The sequence below is a fragment of the Eurosta solidaginis genome, chromosome 4 (genome assembly GCF_040869045.1).
Source record: "Eurosta solidaginis isolate ZX-2024a chromosome 4, ASM4086904v1, whole genome shotgun sequence".
Taxonomy (NCBI): domain Eukaryota; kingdom Metazoa; phylum Arthropoda; class Insecta; order Diptera; family Tephritidae; genus Eurosta; species Eurosta solidaginis.
In genome coordinates this window covers 178,414,647-178,431,679 of record NC_090322.1, presented here as the reverse complement: position 1 = coordinate 178,431,679, position 17,033 = coordinate 178,414,647, and the positions used below count along the sequence as shown (strand labels likewise).

General features: G+C 37.6%; 2 protein-coding genes across 2 annotated transcripts; one reads left to right on the top strand and one right to left on the bottom strand.

The window, feature by feature from the left end:
• Positions 1-4,304: 4,304 nt before the first annotated feature.
• Positions 4,305-4,860, bottom strand: LOC137248355 (vitelline membrane protein Vm26Ab). Its single transcript, XM_067779225.1, has 2 exons — positions 4,814-4,860; positions 4,305-4,675 (listed from the first exon to the last, which is right to left on the bottom strand). Exons 1-2 carry the CDS (start codon positions 4,817-4,819, stop codon positions 4,379-4,381), a joined length of 303 nt encoding a protein of 100 aa, XP_067635326.1. The 5' UTR covers positions 4,820-4,860; the 3' UTR covers positions 4,305-4,378.
• Positions 4,861-11,872: 7,012 nt separating this feature from the next.
• LOC137248354 (vitelline membrane protein Vm26Ab-like) lies at positions 11,873-12,462 on the top strand. The gene is made up of 2 exons (XM_067779224.1): positions 11,873-11,946; positions 12,085-12,462. The coding sequence occupies exons 1-2, from the start codon at positions 11,941-11,943 to the stop codon at positions 12,400-12,402; spliced, it is 324 nt and encodes a 107-aa protein (XP_067635325.1). The 5' UTR covers positions 11,873-11,940; the 3' UTR covers positions 12,403-12,462.
• Positions 12,463-17,033: the final 4,571 nt, after the last annotated feature.

Here is a 17,033-nt window from a genome sequence, read left to right as displayed (position 1 = left end):
TTTCTTAGGGCCTTCAATGACGAGACAATAGCCAGAAGCTCCCGCTCATTTGCAGCGTAATTTTCCTCTGTCTTGCTTAATGTTCTGGAAATCATAGTTATTGGGCGTCCATTCTGAGATAAAACGGCTCCCAGTGCATAACTCGAAGCGTCTGTTGTTAATTCAAAAGGTTTCCAAAATCAGGACAGAGCAACAAAACATCTTCGGAGGCAAGAATTTGCTTAATTTTCTCGAATGCATTTATCGCGTCTTCGTCCAAATCAATGCGGACGTTTCTGGTCCTATTTGCCCTACGTTGGGCGCCAATGAACTAGAGTGCCATTCCCGTTTAGCGGTCAAAACAAATCTGAATCTTTATTGGTATTTCTATACATTTGTATGCGTCTTTTGCTTACAAATTATTTACTTTATTTTCTTATTCTATTCTTAGCTTAATCTACGCCCTCTGTAGTGCATGCAGATGTTCATATGGTAATTTGGCAACGTCATCATTTTCCGCGAATATTAGTTCACTAGCTTTGAGCAGTGAACAGAACATGTAGGAAGACCAACTTAAGTGTGGTCATGTTTCATTATGTCGAAACAGAAGCGCATACTCAAAAATGCATTGTTTAGTCTGGTGTCCGAGTGTGGATAAAATTATCCAGAATTTTGCTGTGGGAATGTGGCACATGGTATTAGCGTTAACCGCTGTTAACTTATAACGGTTTGAAGCTTTTAAAAGGTAATAATGCTATAAACTGTGCATACAACACTTTTTGCTAGGCCCTGCAGATTCAAAAATAACGAACAATCATTACAGATTTTTTCAATTTTTTTTGTAAAAATATAAAAAAATTTGTACTTTGCGAGGAAGGATCTCGAAAACTTTTTATTTTTTTGCAGATTTTTTTGTTTTCTCTCTAAGCTCTGTTTTATTACCAAAAAATAAGCTTTCATTCAACAAAATCGATGGACTAATACACAAGTTATAAGTATTCAAGTAAGTATATCCATTTAATAAGTGTTGTATGCACAGTTTATAGAAAATTTTATTACCTTTTCAAAACTTCAAACCGTTTTGGAATTGCTCAATTCGTTCTTGAGATATATATGATTAAGTTCACCCAATTTTTTTTTTTTTTTTTTTTTGAAATAAAGGTAATTCGTAAATATCTCAAAAACGTTACCATAGAATTAAAAATAACCTTGATTTTCGGAATCAGGGGTGATTTTACATAGGAATTTCATAATGGCGTCTCTGGTGCAGAAAAAAAGTTGGAATTTGTCATCCAGTGTTATTGAATACTCGTGGCAGTGGTTAAATAACTCGTTACAAAACGAGTTGTGCTTAATAGCGGAGACATGAACCTCTATGCGATGTTATCAACATCAAATATCTAATAGCGTTTTCTTTTCTGAAATAAATTGTTGCCTAAGTAAATGGTAAAGCCTTAAGAGAGGTACTCCTACCCCAGAAAATTTTGAACATTTATAGTGCATGCAAAGAACATAAATGGCTACCCCGTGTATTAGCTGATTTTCACAAACGCGCTGTCAATGATAATACAAATTCATTAGCATTTATTTTCTTCATTTCAATTTTCTTCGCCTAAAAATATGTGAAGTTATGAAAATAAATTGTCACGATCAGCTAGTTTAGCAGAGTTGCACTGCCATTCCGCCATTTTTTGCAGGGTAAAAGTGTAACGATTTTGCGTTGCGAGCAGGCAAACATTTTCGCAAAAGAACAAAATACTCCGTAAAGGCGTTACCTGATTTTTAGAACAGAACAAAATATATTTACAACCCTTGCGCGGCGCACAAAAAGCGTAACACTTTTGCCAGAAAAGAAAACGCTATAAGTGAATTGCAGATACTAAAACGGCACCACATTTGCGTGTTTTTTAGTTTTGTTAAACTGTATTTATATTATATGTACAAGCTTCAACAAATCGTCGGTAAAATATATATGAACTTAGTAAAATAATGAGATGAGGAGTTCCAAACCAAAACGCAATAAGTACACCCTTCAGTTTATAAACGGTTTTATTTAGCTTGACTTGACAGGCAGGCCGCATGCACGGTCGTTGTGAACGAACTTTGTAATTGAAATTTAAGTAACTTCCCGATAAGCTACAAGGTTGAAACTTGGAACATAGTTCAGAACCCGATGACAATGCAATAATAAGAAAAAAATCGCCGCTAGGTGGCGCAAGGATTGAGATATTCACAAAAATCGTATTTGTGGTCCGATTTGGCTCTTTTTGGAACACATAATACATACGAGAATAGAAAGCGACCTATGGAAAAAATTGGCCGCTAGGTGGCGCAAGGATCGAGATATTCACCAAAATCGTATTTGTGGTCCGATTTGGCTCATATTTGGAAAACATAATACATACAAGAATGGAAAGCGACCTATGAAAAAAATCGCCGCTAGGTGGCGCAAGGATCGAGATATTCACAAAAATCGTATTTGTGGTCCGATTTGGCTCATATTTGGAACACATAGTACATACAAGAATATAAAGCGACCTATGAAAAAAAATCGCCGCTAGGAGGCGCAAAGATCGAGATATTCAAAAATCGTATTTGTGGTTCGATTTGGCTCATATTTGGAACACAATACGTACAAGAGTAAAAAGCGACCTATAAAAAATCGCCGCTAGGTGGCGCAAGGATCGAGATGTTCAAAAAAAATCGTATTTGTGGTCCGATTTTGTCCATATTTGGAACACATAATACATACATACGGCGGCCACCGTGGTGTGATGGTAGCGTGCTCCGCCTACCACACCGTATGCCCTGGGTTCACACCGCGGGCAACAACATCAAAATTTTAGAAATAAGGTTTTCAATTAGAAGAAAATTTTTCTTAGCCGGGTCGCCCCTCGGCAGTGTTTGGCAAGCGCTCCGGGTGTATTTCTGCCATGAAAAGCTCTTAGTGAAAACTCATCTGCCTTGCAGATGCCGTTCGTAGTCGGCATAAAACATGTAGGTCCCATCCGGCCAATTTGTAGGGAAAATCAAGAGGAGCATGACGCAAATTGAAAGAGAAGCTCGGCCTTAGATCTCTTCGGAGGTTATCGCGCCTTACATTTATTTATTTTTTTAATACATACAAGAATAGAAAGCGACCTATGAAAAAAATCACGGCTAGGTGGCGCAAAGATCGAGATATTCAAAAAAATCGTATTTGTGGTCCGATTTGGTCCATATTTGGAACACATAATACATACGAGAATAGAAAGCGACCTATAAAAAATCGCCGCTAGGTGACACAAAGTTCGAGATATTCAAAAAAATTGTATTTGTGGTCCGATTTGGTCCATATTTGGAACACATAATACATACATGAATAGAAAGCGATCTATGATGTCCGATTTGGCTCATATTTGGAACAAATATTACATACAGTCCGGTAGAAGTGGCATCAAAATATTTTGGAGTTGGAGGAGGGACAAGCACATGTGGCGCAGAGTCGAGTAAAGTCTTTGGAAGGATTATGTATTGAGGACTTAGATTATAACAAATTGGCAGGAAAGAGTCCTTGTAATAATAAGTCACTAAATGTACTATATATAATGAGAAATAATAGGCAATTAAATAAAGACTAAAAACTTGAAAATAAAATAATTTAAAAAAATTTTCATGTTAAACGGTTTTATTGAAAACAATACTTATATGAAGTAATAATAGTAATAAAAGCTAGAAAATAATTACATAGGTCCTAGGTACTAGTCATCACACTCTTCATCAATATAGGGCGTTGATCAGACAATATAATAAAAGTGTTGGACGCGTCAAATTTCTATTGATAGTCATATATAAGCCGAACTGAACCTTAATAAGGTTATGCTACGCCTCACATTTTTAGAAATTTTACACGCCCAACGCTTTTATTTAATTGTCTGATCAACGTCCTAGATTGATGAGGAGTGTGATGACTAGTACCTAGGATCTACCTAATTATTTTCTAGCTTTTAGTATTATTATTACTTCATGTAAGTATTGTTTTCAATAAAACCGTTTAACTTAAAATTTTTTTTTTATTATTTTATTAACATCACAATCCTAGGGTAGTTCAACATTCATGGCTCTATTAAAATGTGGGCTATTGGCAACTCAAAAGAGATTAAATGCCTTTGTCAAATACATGTGAAGTTAAGACAATTGAAGTTTTCCCAAAAAGCTACCTTACTGATACTTGCCTCGCAGGGGGAGGAATTACAATATAACAGTGGTCAGAAGAGCACGCTTATCGAACTCTCTTGGTTATTAGCGGTCACATAAGTTTCGAAATATAGTTTGATATAAAACAATTTTAATTCTCACATTATCTTTTATTCTAAGCCATCAGTCATTCCAAATTCAATAATTAAGTAGCCATACATTTTTACTTCTTCTTCAACAAGGTGGAGACAACTGGAGCGCTGTAAACTGCTGGACCAACTGGATGTGAGTAAGTGGCAACTGCTGGAGAGGCATAAGCTGCGCGTGCATAGGTAGTGTAGGCGGGAGCCGAGTAAGTGGAGTAAGCAGCATAGGGAGCAGCAGCATATGGAGCTGCAGCATATGGAGCTGCAGCGTATGTGGTGTACGCGGGTACAGCAGCGGCGGAGTATGTGAATGGAGCCAATACACCAGGGTTGGCCTGAGCGACGGCGAAAAGGAGAGCTAAGCAGATGAGGAACTAAAAGTAGAAAAATGAAATTTTTATATTTGTGATTTATTCACAAGCGGAATCTATTATAGAATTAAGTACTAATATATGTATGTATTTCTTAAAATAAAATAATTGACATCAAATTTTTGACTTTATTTTACTTACTTTCATTTTGTTGTGTTGGTTTGTTGTTATTTGACTGCTGCAAGTTAACTGATGCCAATGACTACTTTTCAAGCATAATTTATACAAAAATCTAAAATTGAAATTTCTTAAAATCGTAAATTAGTTAGTAAACAAGTTGTAAGATTTGTCTCAATCGATAATTTCTTTTCTATGTACATATATATATATATATAAATATGTACTTTGTGACAGATTTTATCACAAACGGAAATATGTATGTGGTGTGAGACGTACTTTGATGCTCAGTCACTTTGCATGTCTTTGTTGAGATCCAGTTTTGGGGATTAGTTCCAATATTTCTTTGTTCTTAAATGAATGAAAAAATGCGGGTCACCATTTCGGTTCGCCAAACGCGGATGTACATTTGTTTAATTTCGAGAATTCAATTATTAACATAGGAAATTCCCGCCAACAAATTTTCATATCCACTCCCACAATTAGCTTGAAAATTTCTGAGGTTTTTAGCTTGCTCACTGTTATTAAAGGTAAAACGAGAATTTCTGTAAGTTTTTTATATTCAGCAAAAGTCCAAAAATACACGCATACATATGTGGGTATGTATGTAAGTGCGTGTCTGCTTATCAAAATAATGACAAGCAAATACACATTTCACATTGTCACATTTAAACCGACTCACTGAACTTGCGTACATTTACATTACGGCCGAACTTAAGGAGGGGGAAGCCATGATGTAAATTTGAATATTAACGCGCTTAATTGAAATATTATGGGTATAACCTATGGCCTATTATGCAAAATGAAAAACGCCGATCAAGGTCGAGTTAGAAGCAGGGCATGCTTCGGTAGGGCCACTCCGGCTTTAAGGCTCACTAGCTTACGGTTAGGTTTTAACCAAAATTTTAAACCCTCGTTGTTGCTGTTGTAGTAGAGACTGTGCTTCGCCCCATTCAATAAGTGCGACCACTCACTAATTGTCATCAATGTCCTCTAACGGGTGGAAAGCCACACAAAAAAGAACCTACCTCAAAAAATTAGAGGGGGTATGCAGCCTGCAATCAATGCTTCAATTACGGGAGCACTGAAAACAACGCCGCGACTGAGCTGTATGCCATTCTGCATTTTCCACCTGTAGACCGGGTATCAAAGAACATAGCTTTAACAACTGCAACGAGGCTCAGTGCCTCGGGGCAGCTTGAGCGCAGACCATACGGCCATAGGAGTATAGCGTTATCAATTACAGGACGAACATACTACCTGATTACCTAGCTGCTCTTCGAGGGGCTCTTAAGTCCACAATATAGGTGGATGGTTGGGAAAAGTGTGCTCAAATGGCGGAGAAGGCGAGACATGTGTACACAGATGGTTCCAAAAAGTGGAAGGAGTAGCGTCTGCGGTATATTGTACTGATCCGGAAATAAACAGATCCCGCAAGCTGCCAGATCACTGTAGTGTTCTCCAAGCTGAAGCATTAGCCCGAACCAAAACCGTAGAAACACTGGCTTTAACTGCAGCCATGCTAACTTTTATATTGACAGCTAAGTAGCAATTAAGGCAATAATCTCACATAGCACAGTATCTTAAAGTGAGTTATAGTATAAGCAACCCCTACAAAGAATCGGAACGGTATAGACGGAATAGATGGGAACGAAAAAGCGGATGAACCAGCTAAAAAGGATGCCTCTCTTTCTCTTGAAGCCTACACCGTAGACGTCCCAAAGGCGAGAAGTGCACATGATCGACCAAGCGGGTCCAAGGTCGTGGTTGTAAAATATCGAAGATTATGTGTATGTCTTACAACCTTAGACTAACAAACTTGCTTCTATCATTAGACTAATGACGGGTGTTCTGACTGGACACTGAGAGTTTAACCTCTTGCAGTATCCGAATCGAAGTTAAGCTAGAGTGACGTGCGTCTCCCTAGGAAGTTGCTTTCTTATTTTCTGGGTATTTTTTTTCTACAAAAAAAAATATTTTTGTTATTAATAATAGAGCTTACGATTTCTTGAACTTGCTCGAAAAGAGATTTCTCGCTAGTCTTGGCTTCTGGCGAAGTTCTCGAAAGAATCGTATCGCTCGCTAGCTTCTCTACATTCAATTTTATCGATGCAGTGGCTGTTTCCACAACACCACAATAAAAAGCACCGAAGTCCATAGAATACTGCCAAAACAGCAACTTAATTGAATGTCGAGAAGCTCCACCACAAGTAAAAAAAATGCCAATACAGTATTACGAGTATTTCGAGATCTCGCGAGAAGCCGATTTTCATTTTCTCGATAAAAATTTATAATATAAAGAAGAAAATTTTATAAATATGTATGTTTCGAGTGCAGTATCATTGGAAAGGCTGTATACATAATTAACAAAAAAAACCACAAGAAAAAAAAACGAGTGTAAAAATATTGCCAATACAGCGACTTAATTGAATGTCGGGAAGCTCGCAAGACTTACGAGTATTTCGAGATACGAGAATCTCGCAAGAAGACGAGTTCTCGATTTCTCTGGTCTGGGAAATCTTAAGCACTAATTAATAATGAAAATTCCGAAAAAGTGTATTTTCGGCCCACCTTAAGGCACATACAATATGCATCGCGAGGCATGTGGGTAATGGCTGATGATTGGAATTGTATGGCGATTACTTGTTGAGTGCCGGGTTGTGGTGGTGGGGATGATCCGAAATAACTTCCCGCTGATGGTAGCAGTACATGAACAATTTTTAGCGGTTCTCGGAAGGTCCAAAAAAGTAAATTTTGGTGATTCGCGGTATAAATATTAGCGGAAGATCCGAGAAAATCTTTTTTGGCGATTCTGTAAATAGATTTTGATGATTCGCGGAATAAATTTTGGCGATTCGGGGAAGGTCTGAGTAAATAAATTTTGATGATTTTTTTTTCTCGGACGTTGTGGCAGTGCACTGCCCTCAAGTGGCCCGATGAAACCAGGCTAATCCTGTTATTGTTTTTTTTTTTTTGTTTTTGGTTTTTTTAATTCATACAAATTTTTTCTTTTATTTGTATCCTAATTCTTATAATTATTATGTATTATTTTTTATAATTTATAATTTTTATTGTTACCGAGTCTTTGAAAGGCAGTGGCTTCTTAAGCGCCGAGATCTAAAACCGCTTAGCTACAGAGAAACTCATCAGCTGAGAAATATAGATTCACAAAATACAATAGATTAAAAGTATAAATATAATTTTTTAATTATTAAGAGAAGATAGAACCGTCTTTTTTATGGCAAAGAGCGAGTCCGAAAAATCAATTATTCTCGTGTGAGAGTTATAATCTTCACACAAACATAGAAAAGGTTGGTGTAGTTGGAAATTGCTTCTGCATTGTTTAAGAATTATAGGTTTATAATGCCTTGAAACTCGGCATGGAACATTCAAATTTACTTCGTTCAAAAGAAATGGGCTTGAAATCGATCCATTTAAAAGTCTAGCCATAAATAGTACACCTAGCATTTCTCTACGACTTGCAAGGGTAGGAAGATTTATTAGTTTTAACCGATTAGTGTAAGGAGGAAGATTATACGGAGAGTCCCATTGAAGATTTCTTAAGGTGAAAAGTAAAAACTGTTTTTGAATTGATTCTAGTCTATCCACATGAACTTAATAACGTGGATTCCAAGTTATCGATCCATATTCTAATATCGGCCTCACCAATGATGTAAAAAGCGTTTTTGTAACGTAAGGATCACTAAACTCCTTTGCCCATCTTTACACAAATGCTAAAACTCCTCTCGCTTTATTGACTGTGGCATTAATATGAGGGTTGAAACTAAGTTTGCAATTCATTGTAACTCCCAAGTCGCGGTATAAATATTGGAGATTAGCGGAAGATGCGAGAAAATCTTTTTTTGCTATTCGCGGAATAAATTTCGGCGATTCGCGGAAAATCCGGTAAAATGAATTTTTAAGATTCGCGGAATAAATTGTGGCTGTCGCCAATAGCCAAAATTTATTTTCTCGGACCTCTTACTTCGCATCGAGAGATGATTCGGATGAGCTGTGTAACAACGAGAAATATATTGCGGCCATTCGTGGAAGATCCGAGAAAAAAAATTCTGGCGACTCGTGGAAGATCCGAGAAAACAAATTTTGGCGATAGGGCCTAGAAGGCTCGATGTGGTCATATTAAATAGTTCCCGAAGATGGTCGGTCTAATACCTTAATGGTGCTTGTTACTAGAACGTACGGGATCTCTATCGGGCAAAGGACCATCAACATCGATAACACTTTGCACAACAACAACAACGGCAACAACGTCTGTTATTTCATGATTGCGAAACCATTCACCGGATCTTTAAGTGCAAAAGAGATATAGGAAATAGAGTATTGTTATAATTATCAATATATAATAGTTTATTAAAACTAAAAAAAAACACGCTTTTATAGCTATCCGAACTAAAAAATAGAAAATAATTTTCAATTAAAAAGAGTTTATATAACAGTAGTAGAAGGTCAAACAATCATTTATAGTTATTCACCTCAAAATAAAATTATAATAACATTTAAGTTATTAACAAAATAATTTAATTCACAGTAAAAAGCGTGGGGTGCATTTGACTACATTTCATATCTTTCCTCTCAGATAGTTGCCAATAGAATGATTGTAACATTCAATATCAAGCACCCCACGCTTTTCACAGTGAATTAAATTATTCTGTTAATAACTTAAATTTTTTTATAATTTTATTTTGAGGTGATTAACTATAAATGATTGTTTGATCTTCTACTACTGTTATATAAACTCTTTTTAATTGAAAATTATTTTCTATTTTTTAGTTCGCATAGCTATAAAAGCGTGTTTTTTTTTAGTTTTTTTAAACTATTATTTATTTTTAATTTTTTAGTTCAAGTAATTTTAAAAGTTTTAGTCGAGAGTGATGAAACCTCGAAACACCAGCGGTCCATGGATGAATCCAACCCCACGGCACCGAAAAGGACCATGACGCAGGGGGGCTGGACGCGGTCTTTCGCCGAAATTGCCAAGGGTCGGCAGATCATTGGCATTATAGACGAGAGCAGCGAAGATGGCAGGATCCCGAAACAACAGTGGAAGTGGATCGAGGCCGCGCTCGCTACGGTGGCCGTTAAGATTAAGAAAGACAACCCTGGTCCACCGCCATCTTACACCGATGCAGGGTGGTTCCAGGGCAATGTCAAGCTAATTGCCTGTGATGGCGCCAGGTCGGTAAACCTCTATAGGGCCGCCGTCACGCTGATAGGGGTGGTATATCCGGGCGCGCACCTCAAGGTTGTGGGGGCGCGTGATATCCCCTCACGACCAAGGGCTAGAGCCTGGGTTCCAGTGACGCCAACGGACCCAGCTGACATCCTGGAGCTGCTGTAGGAGTACAACCCGCCACAGGTTTGGAAGTCAACCCGGATAAAACCGAGCTTGTCCTCTTCACGAGGAAGTACAAAGTACCAAATCTTACACTGCCAAGAATTGGAGGTACGTTCTTAGCGTTTAGAGATCAAGTCAAGTATTTAGGAGGCATTCTGGATAGGAAGCTATTATGGAGCGACCATATAGTGGAGCGATCCAAGAAGGCAGCAGCAGACCTGTTCACCTGCAAGAGGGCAATTGGCACCTCCTGTGGATTCTCCCCTAAGGTGACCTACTGGATTTACACAGCCATTGTGCGCCCGATTCTTCTTTATGGTGTCTTGGTCTGGTGGCCTGCACCAGCTAAAAGTGCCTATCTTAAAATGCTTCAAAAGGTGCAACGGAGTTCGGAGCTCTGCATTACCGGAGCTCTCGGCTCCACTCCAGATTCCGTTACATACATACATGGATACATAGATAGATACAGGCCAAGCTAATAAAAGCGTGTTAAAAAGGGTTCCAGTATGCTCTTTCGTAGATGTGCCATGCATCCCCTTCTATCATTAATAAAGAAATGCGTTCTTCACATTATGTGCAAGGTTTCAAATCTATGGCCATTTGGGGTGGTCATAAGTTCAATTGACCTTATGTTCGTTAACATTAAGTCACCCCACCATCACATTATTGCATTATCATTGAGCCTTGATACGTGTGCAAAGTTTCAATTAAACTTATGGCCATTCAAAGTGGTAATAAGGCCGATTGACCTTGTGGCCGTTGACCTTGTGTCACCACACCATCACATTGTTGCATTGCCATCGAGCCCTGATACGTGTGCAAAGTTTCAATCAAACTTATGGCCATTAAAAGCGGTAATAACGCCAATTGACCTTGTGGCCGTTGACCTTATGTCACCGCACCATCACATTAATGCATTGTCATCGAGCCTTGATACGTGTGCAAAGTTTCAATCAAACTTATGGCCATTCAAAGTGATAATAAGGCCAATTGACATTATGTCCCCGCACCATCACATTAATGCATTGTCATCGAGCCTTGATACGTGTGCAAAGTTTCAATCAAACTTATGGCCATTCAAAGTGATAATAAGGCCAATTGACCTTATGGCCGTTGACCTTATGTCACCACGCCATCACGTTAATGCATTGCCATCGGGCCTTGATACGTGTGCAAAGTTTCAATCAAACTTATGGCCATTCAAAGTGATAATAAGGCCAATTGACCTTATGGCCGTTGACCTTATGTCACCACACCATCACATTAATGCATTGTCATCGAGCCTTGATACGTGTGCAAAGTTTCAGTCAAACTTATGGCCATTCAAAGTGGTAATAAGGCCAATTGACCTTATGGCCGTTCACCTTATGTCACCACACCACCACATTAATGCATTGTCATCGGTCCTTTATACGTATGCAAAGTTTCAAATTAATCAGACTTCTAGAAACTGGTGAAAATTAAGCTCAAAGATTCCGTTACATACAGGCCAAGCTAATAAAAGCGTGTTAATAAATACAAAATAATCTATCCAAAGACACCGAAGTTATAAAACTTGCAGAATATTTCAAAATCGAACTCAACATTACTGTTATTTTTTTTGTTTTGTTTATTGTTACTTCATACAACATACATAGATACGCAACCACACATACGCCTTCTTATGTCATTTATAAATTCAATTGTTTTCAGCGCCTTCCTCTAATAAATATTTCGCTATAAATAACGATCGCTAAGCATTGATTGCCATCAGTTAACTCACAGCAGCCAACGAAACACAAAAATTTATTACAAAATGAAAGTAAGTAAAATGGACGTACTGAGTTCATATTTAATTTAATGTATTAAACTATATGTACAGTAGAATCAAACATACAATGTCATGAAACAAGAACAAACTATACATTTGTTTATAAACTTTCTCTTTATCTACTTTCAGTTCCTCATCTGCTTAGCTCTTCTTTTTGCCTCCGCTAATGCTAACCCCGGTGTATTGGCTCCATTGACCTACTCCGCCGCTGCTGTACCAGCCTACGCTACATATACTGCCGCTCCTTATGCAGCTGCTCCTTATGCTGCTTACTCCACGTACTCGGCTCCTACATACGCTACCTATGCACGCGCTGCGTATGCTGCTCCCGCTGTATCCACCTACTCGCAAGCTTTTGGCCCAGCTGTTTACAGTGCACCAGTCGCTTCCTATGGTCCAGTCGCTTACAGTGCTCCAATCGTGTCCACTTTGTTGAAAAAGAAGTAAATTTGGTAGAACAGAAAGTTAATGATTAAATAAAATAAAGGAAAAAATAAACTAAGTAAATATTTTCAATTAATTTATTTTATAGATTATGCTTGATAGTTTTAGAACATTTAGGAGGGACTCCTCTACTTAGCTAAAAAATTTTTTGGTCATTTTGTCGAAATAGGCCAGGAAGGCGATCGCCTTGACTGCTAATAGTTAAATGTTTATTTCTCTAGCCGTTGGGAACTCGATTAAGTTCATAAAAACTAAGGTTTGTAAAACATTCTCGAAAGCGCTGTGGCTGAAAAGATCTTAACTTCATATAAAAAATATATATATTATATATATATATATATATTGTACCTCTTTATGCCTAAACGGGTAGTGTCGGAGTGATCCTCTTTATACCCCTAAGGATGTTGTTGGACAGATCCTTTTGCTACTCTTTTTAATGCCCTTACCGGTATTGTTTGACAAGTCCTTTTCCTACTCTTACGGGAATTTTTGCCAATTTTGTAATATTTTTCAACTCGTATACAATATTTTTATATAGATTTTTTGTTTTGTTTTATTACTATAGAACAATTAAACAAAAACAAATTCTGCGATGATGGAACATATGATGGTACTCCATACATTCCTTTTTAAATTTTATTCATTTTGTTCCCGTTTTTTTATTGTTTCTTATATTGGCTACATAAATTTCAAGCTGACTAATCCCAACCGTACTCACAGGGGACTAGAGGAAATCAATTATACGCCAATGAGGACAAACGAGATCAATCCCTCAACACCCTCTTTAAGAATTAATAATTAATTAATTAGCAGCGACTTTTCTTAAAAACCATAGCCGTGTGCAAATCTTTTAGGGATGACATAAGGCCAACGGTCATAAGTTTAATTGACCTTGTGACCATTTGAAGTGGTCAAACAGCAGATGAAGTGCTTGTTCAGACATGCCTGGCTAGAGCCGGACATCTGAAGAGGAAATGTTCAACACTTACATTTTGTCGAGACATCTTCTAACTGAGTTCCAGGGCCCACCTGACATTAGCTTTGGTAAATACAAGCATGAAGAAGCGTTTGCACGTGCTAAGAGGAGGATTGATGTGTCTTTGAATGCTGCTTTATTGCCGTAGTAACTTGCAAGGGACGACAGATTCTTAGATAGTAGCAATCGAATAGCCTGCGTTATCATTGCTAGTTCTGCGTGAAAGACAATGCAATGCGCCTAAGCTTAAGACTATTTGCGACGGTCACCGTGGTGTGGTGATAGCGTGGTTGCCTTTCAAATCGAATGTCCTTAGTACAATCCCCCGGAAAAGCAACACCAAAATCAATAGATGAAAGGCATTTAAAATTAAAAAAAAAAAAAAAATATTCCGAACGGAGTCGCCTCTCGGCAGTGGTTTGACAAACAGCCGATGAATTGCGTTTTCAGACTTTTCATAGTTGTCCTAGCTAGAGCCGAGTCTGCCCAACACTCCGAGTGTATTGCTGCTATGAAAAGCTTCTTAGCGAAAATTCATCTGCTTGCAAGTTCCGTTCGGAGTCGGTAAAAAACATGTATGTCCCGTCCCACCAATTTGTAGGAAAAATTAAAAAGGAGCACGACGCAAATTTGTAGCGAAGCTCGACCTGCTTTTTCTCGGAGGTATATATATCGCGGCTTGGGTTTATTTGTTTATTTTGTTTTGGAAATTAAGAAACCATTGCTTCTCGAGTTGTGGCTATTTTGAAAGGGGGTTCGAAATTTGTTTATGGTCTTCTTCAGGATTCGTATAGAATGTTTTCAGAAGGTTGCTTGACTTTGGTCTCATTCTGTATCAAATTGGAAACCATTTCGTAATGATATAGGTAGAACTTCGAGAAAAGTTTAAATATCTGCGTGGTCATTTCCTATCCACTTCGATATTATTTCGAAACTGTTTTCGGAAACTATTTCGAAATCATTTCGGAACTGCTTTGGGACTTTTCGGAAGCATGTCGAGAATAGCTATTTTAGAGCCATCTCGTGCTATTATCGGGGCTTTTTGAGAAGAGCTTCATCAAAAACCGATATTGAAGAGTTTGTTCCGTTTGTTATTGGCTTCTTATTGACAAAAACGTCATCGAAGAGTTATTGGTTTGTTTTTGTGTTATTATTGTTCCGTTATTGGCTTTTATTGGTTTCTTATCGGCTTGCTATGGACGGGTTATCGCAATGCTATCGATAACTGTCATCAGTTTCTTTGATAACAAAATCGATAACTCGTCGGTAAAAAATTGATAACACTTCGATAACACGACGAAAAAATAGATAGTTCGTCGAATAAATACCATTGAGTTGTCGATAGCATTACAAAAGATAACACTCCGATAACACTTCTATAACAAACCGATAACTCGTCGGTATGAACGTTACGTCGTTTACAAACAAATAACAGATCGATGAAAATTCTATTGTCCGTCGATTAAGAACCGTTACCGACAACGGTTGTTGGTGACTAAATATATAACGAGTTTGTAATGAGTCTGGGGCTCTATGACCTCAAACAGAAATAATCACTTGTATACGAATCCAACCTCCGCTAATCACATTTCGTCCTGGACCGACGGTAGACTTTATTGCCTCGATTTCAGCATCAGGTTCTTTATTACCACTTTCGATATTTAAGTACTAGTAAAAGTGTTCGGCTTATCTTTCATCACTCAACTGGCAAATTTCATAATGAAATGAGGTGCATACAATTCTTTTAAAATAAAGCACACATACAAATCTGGCCACCATTGCACATGCGTGGATATGCACATCAAGCGATAGACTATTTGTATTTATGTATATATAAATATGTATATCTAAATAAATAATAATAATAGAGCACTGAAAGAAAGTACTGGTAAAATCAACCGAAATACGGGCAATTCAACCGAAATTTCTATCAATTTTTATCCATCGCAACAAGATATTGAATCAACTGCGCACAAATCGTTGATTCGTAATTGACCGTTTTAGTAGCCAAATGAACAAAAAAAGTTGTTGCGACAGCTTTGTACGAAAGTACCTATGTTGCGGCATTTGCAAAGCAGATGAGTTTTCACTGAGATCTTTTCATGGCATAAATACACTCGGAGTGCTTGCCGAACAGTGCCGAGGGGCGACCCCGCTTAGGAAAATTTTTTTAATTGAAAAACCTTATTTCTAAACTTTTTATGTTGCCCAGGATCTTCGGTGTGGTAGGCGGAGCACGCTACAATCACACCACGGCGGCCGCCATATACATACATAAATATGTGCATACAAAGAGTACACAGCATACATAAGTATAAAGTAGAGAGCAGAGTGAGCGTCAAATTCTCTTTGCAATTTGCTCATGTATTGACTGTTGAGCGCTGTTGAAATGACCGGTATGATCAGTTGTGTTAACAAAAAGATTAGTTAGATTGATTATGAATCTGTCAATTTTACAGAATTTTGTTAACTTAAGAGCGCCAATTTCCCTCCTGCTGTTGAAATGATTAAACTAATTTGTTCGCTTGACAAAGAACTCGGTCGAATTAACCATAATTCGGTCGATTTCACCGAATCTCCATTAAGTCAAGAACAACAGAACCGATTTGTTGATTTTACTAAAACAACTTCTTTCAGCGTAATATACACACACATGTACTTGGACGTTTCTGTTCAAAAGCAAAATGGATGACTAGGTAATATTTTCTTTGTTTTTACTGTTTTGCGAATGAACAAATTAATGCGATTTAACTGATACAGATACATGGTAACTAATTCTGAGCCTTATCAAATTATAATAAATGAGTATTTTTAATTGTGTCGAAACTAAAGACAATGGCAATTGAACTCAGTTGCATAAACCGGCTAAGTATAACAAATTTAAAATACAAAATAAAATTGACCCTATGATGAGACTATTCAAAATTGGTGGTTATAAGAGGGCAGACCATCAAATTCCTCTATAGGCTTTGTACCTACTCAAGTCTTGGCTTTATGAAGTTATTAGCGCGTCACCACTGAGGGACTCCACCAAATACCTAGGAGTAATTTTGGATAGGAACTATCCTGGAGGGAAAACACTCAGGAGCGTGTGAGGAAAGCGACGGTAGCACTGTACAGCTGTAGGGGAGCTGTTGCACGAAGATGGGGACTATCGCCGAATATTACCCTGTGGCTCTACACTGCTGTGGTTAGACCAATCCTTCTATACGGAGCTTTGGTCTGGTAGAAGAGCTTAGATACAAAATCGAACCTAGGAGTATTCCAGAAGGTACAAAGAAGTGCTCTAGTCTATTCTTTCAGTCTATGTGCGGTCTTGATTGACCCGCCAGTTCAAGTTAACGTAACCGATAACAAGTCGATAACTTTTCGATGATAAATATATGATTTTTATAAAAAATCTATGACTTTTCAATAAAACTCCGATAACACGCCGATTGAAAACTGTTAAATCCCGATAACGAATCGATAATTTTTCGATAACAAACACTTTCCTATAAATAACTGATATTTTTTTAAACTAAATCGATAACTTTTCGGTACTAAATTGGTAAATTTCCAAAAATAAACCGATATCTCTCCGATTACAAATCTTTTAGATAAATAATCAACAACTTTTTGATAATAAATCAATATCTTTTCATAACAAAAGGACGAC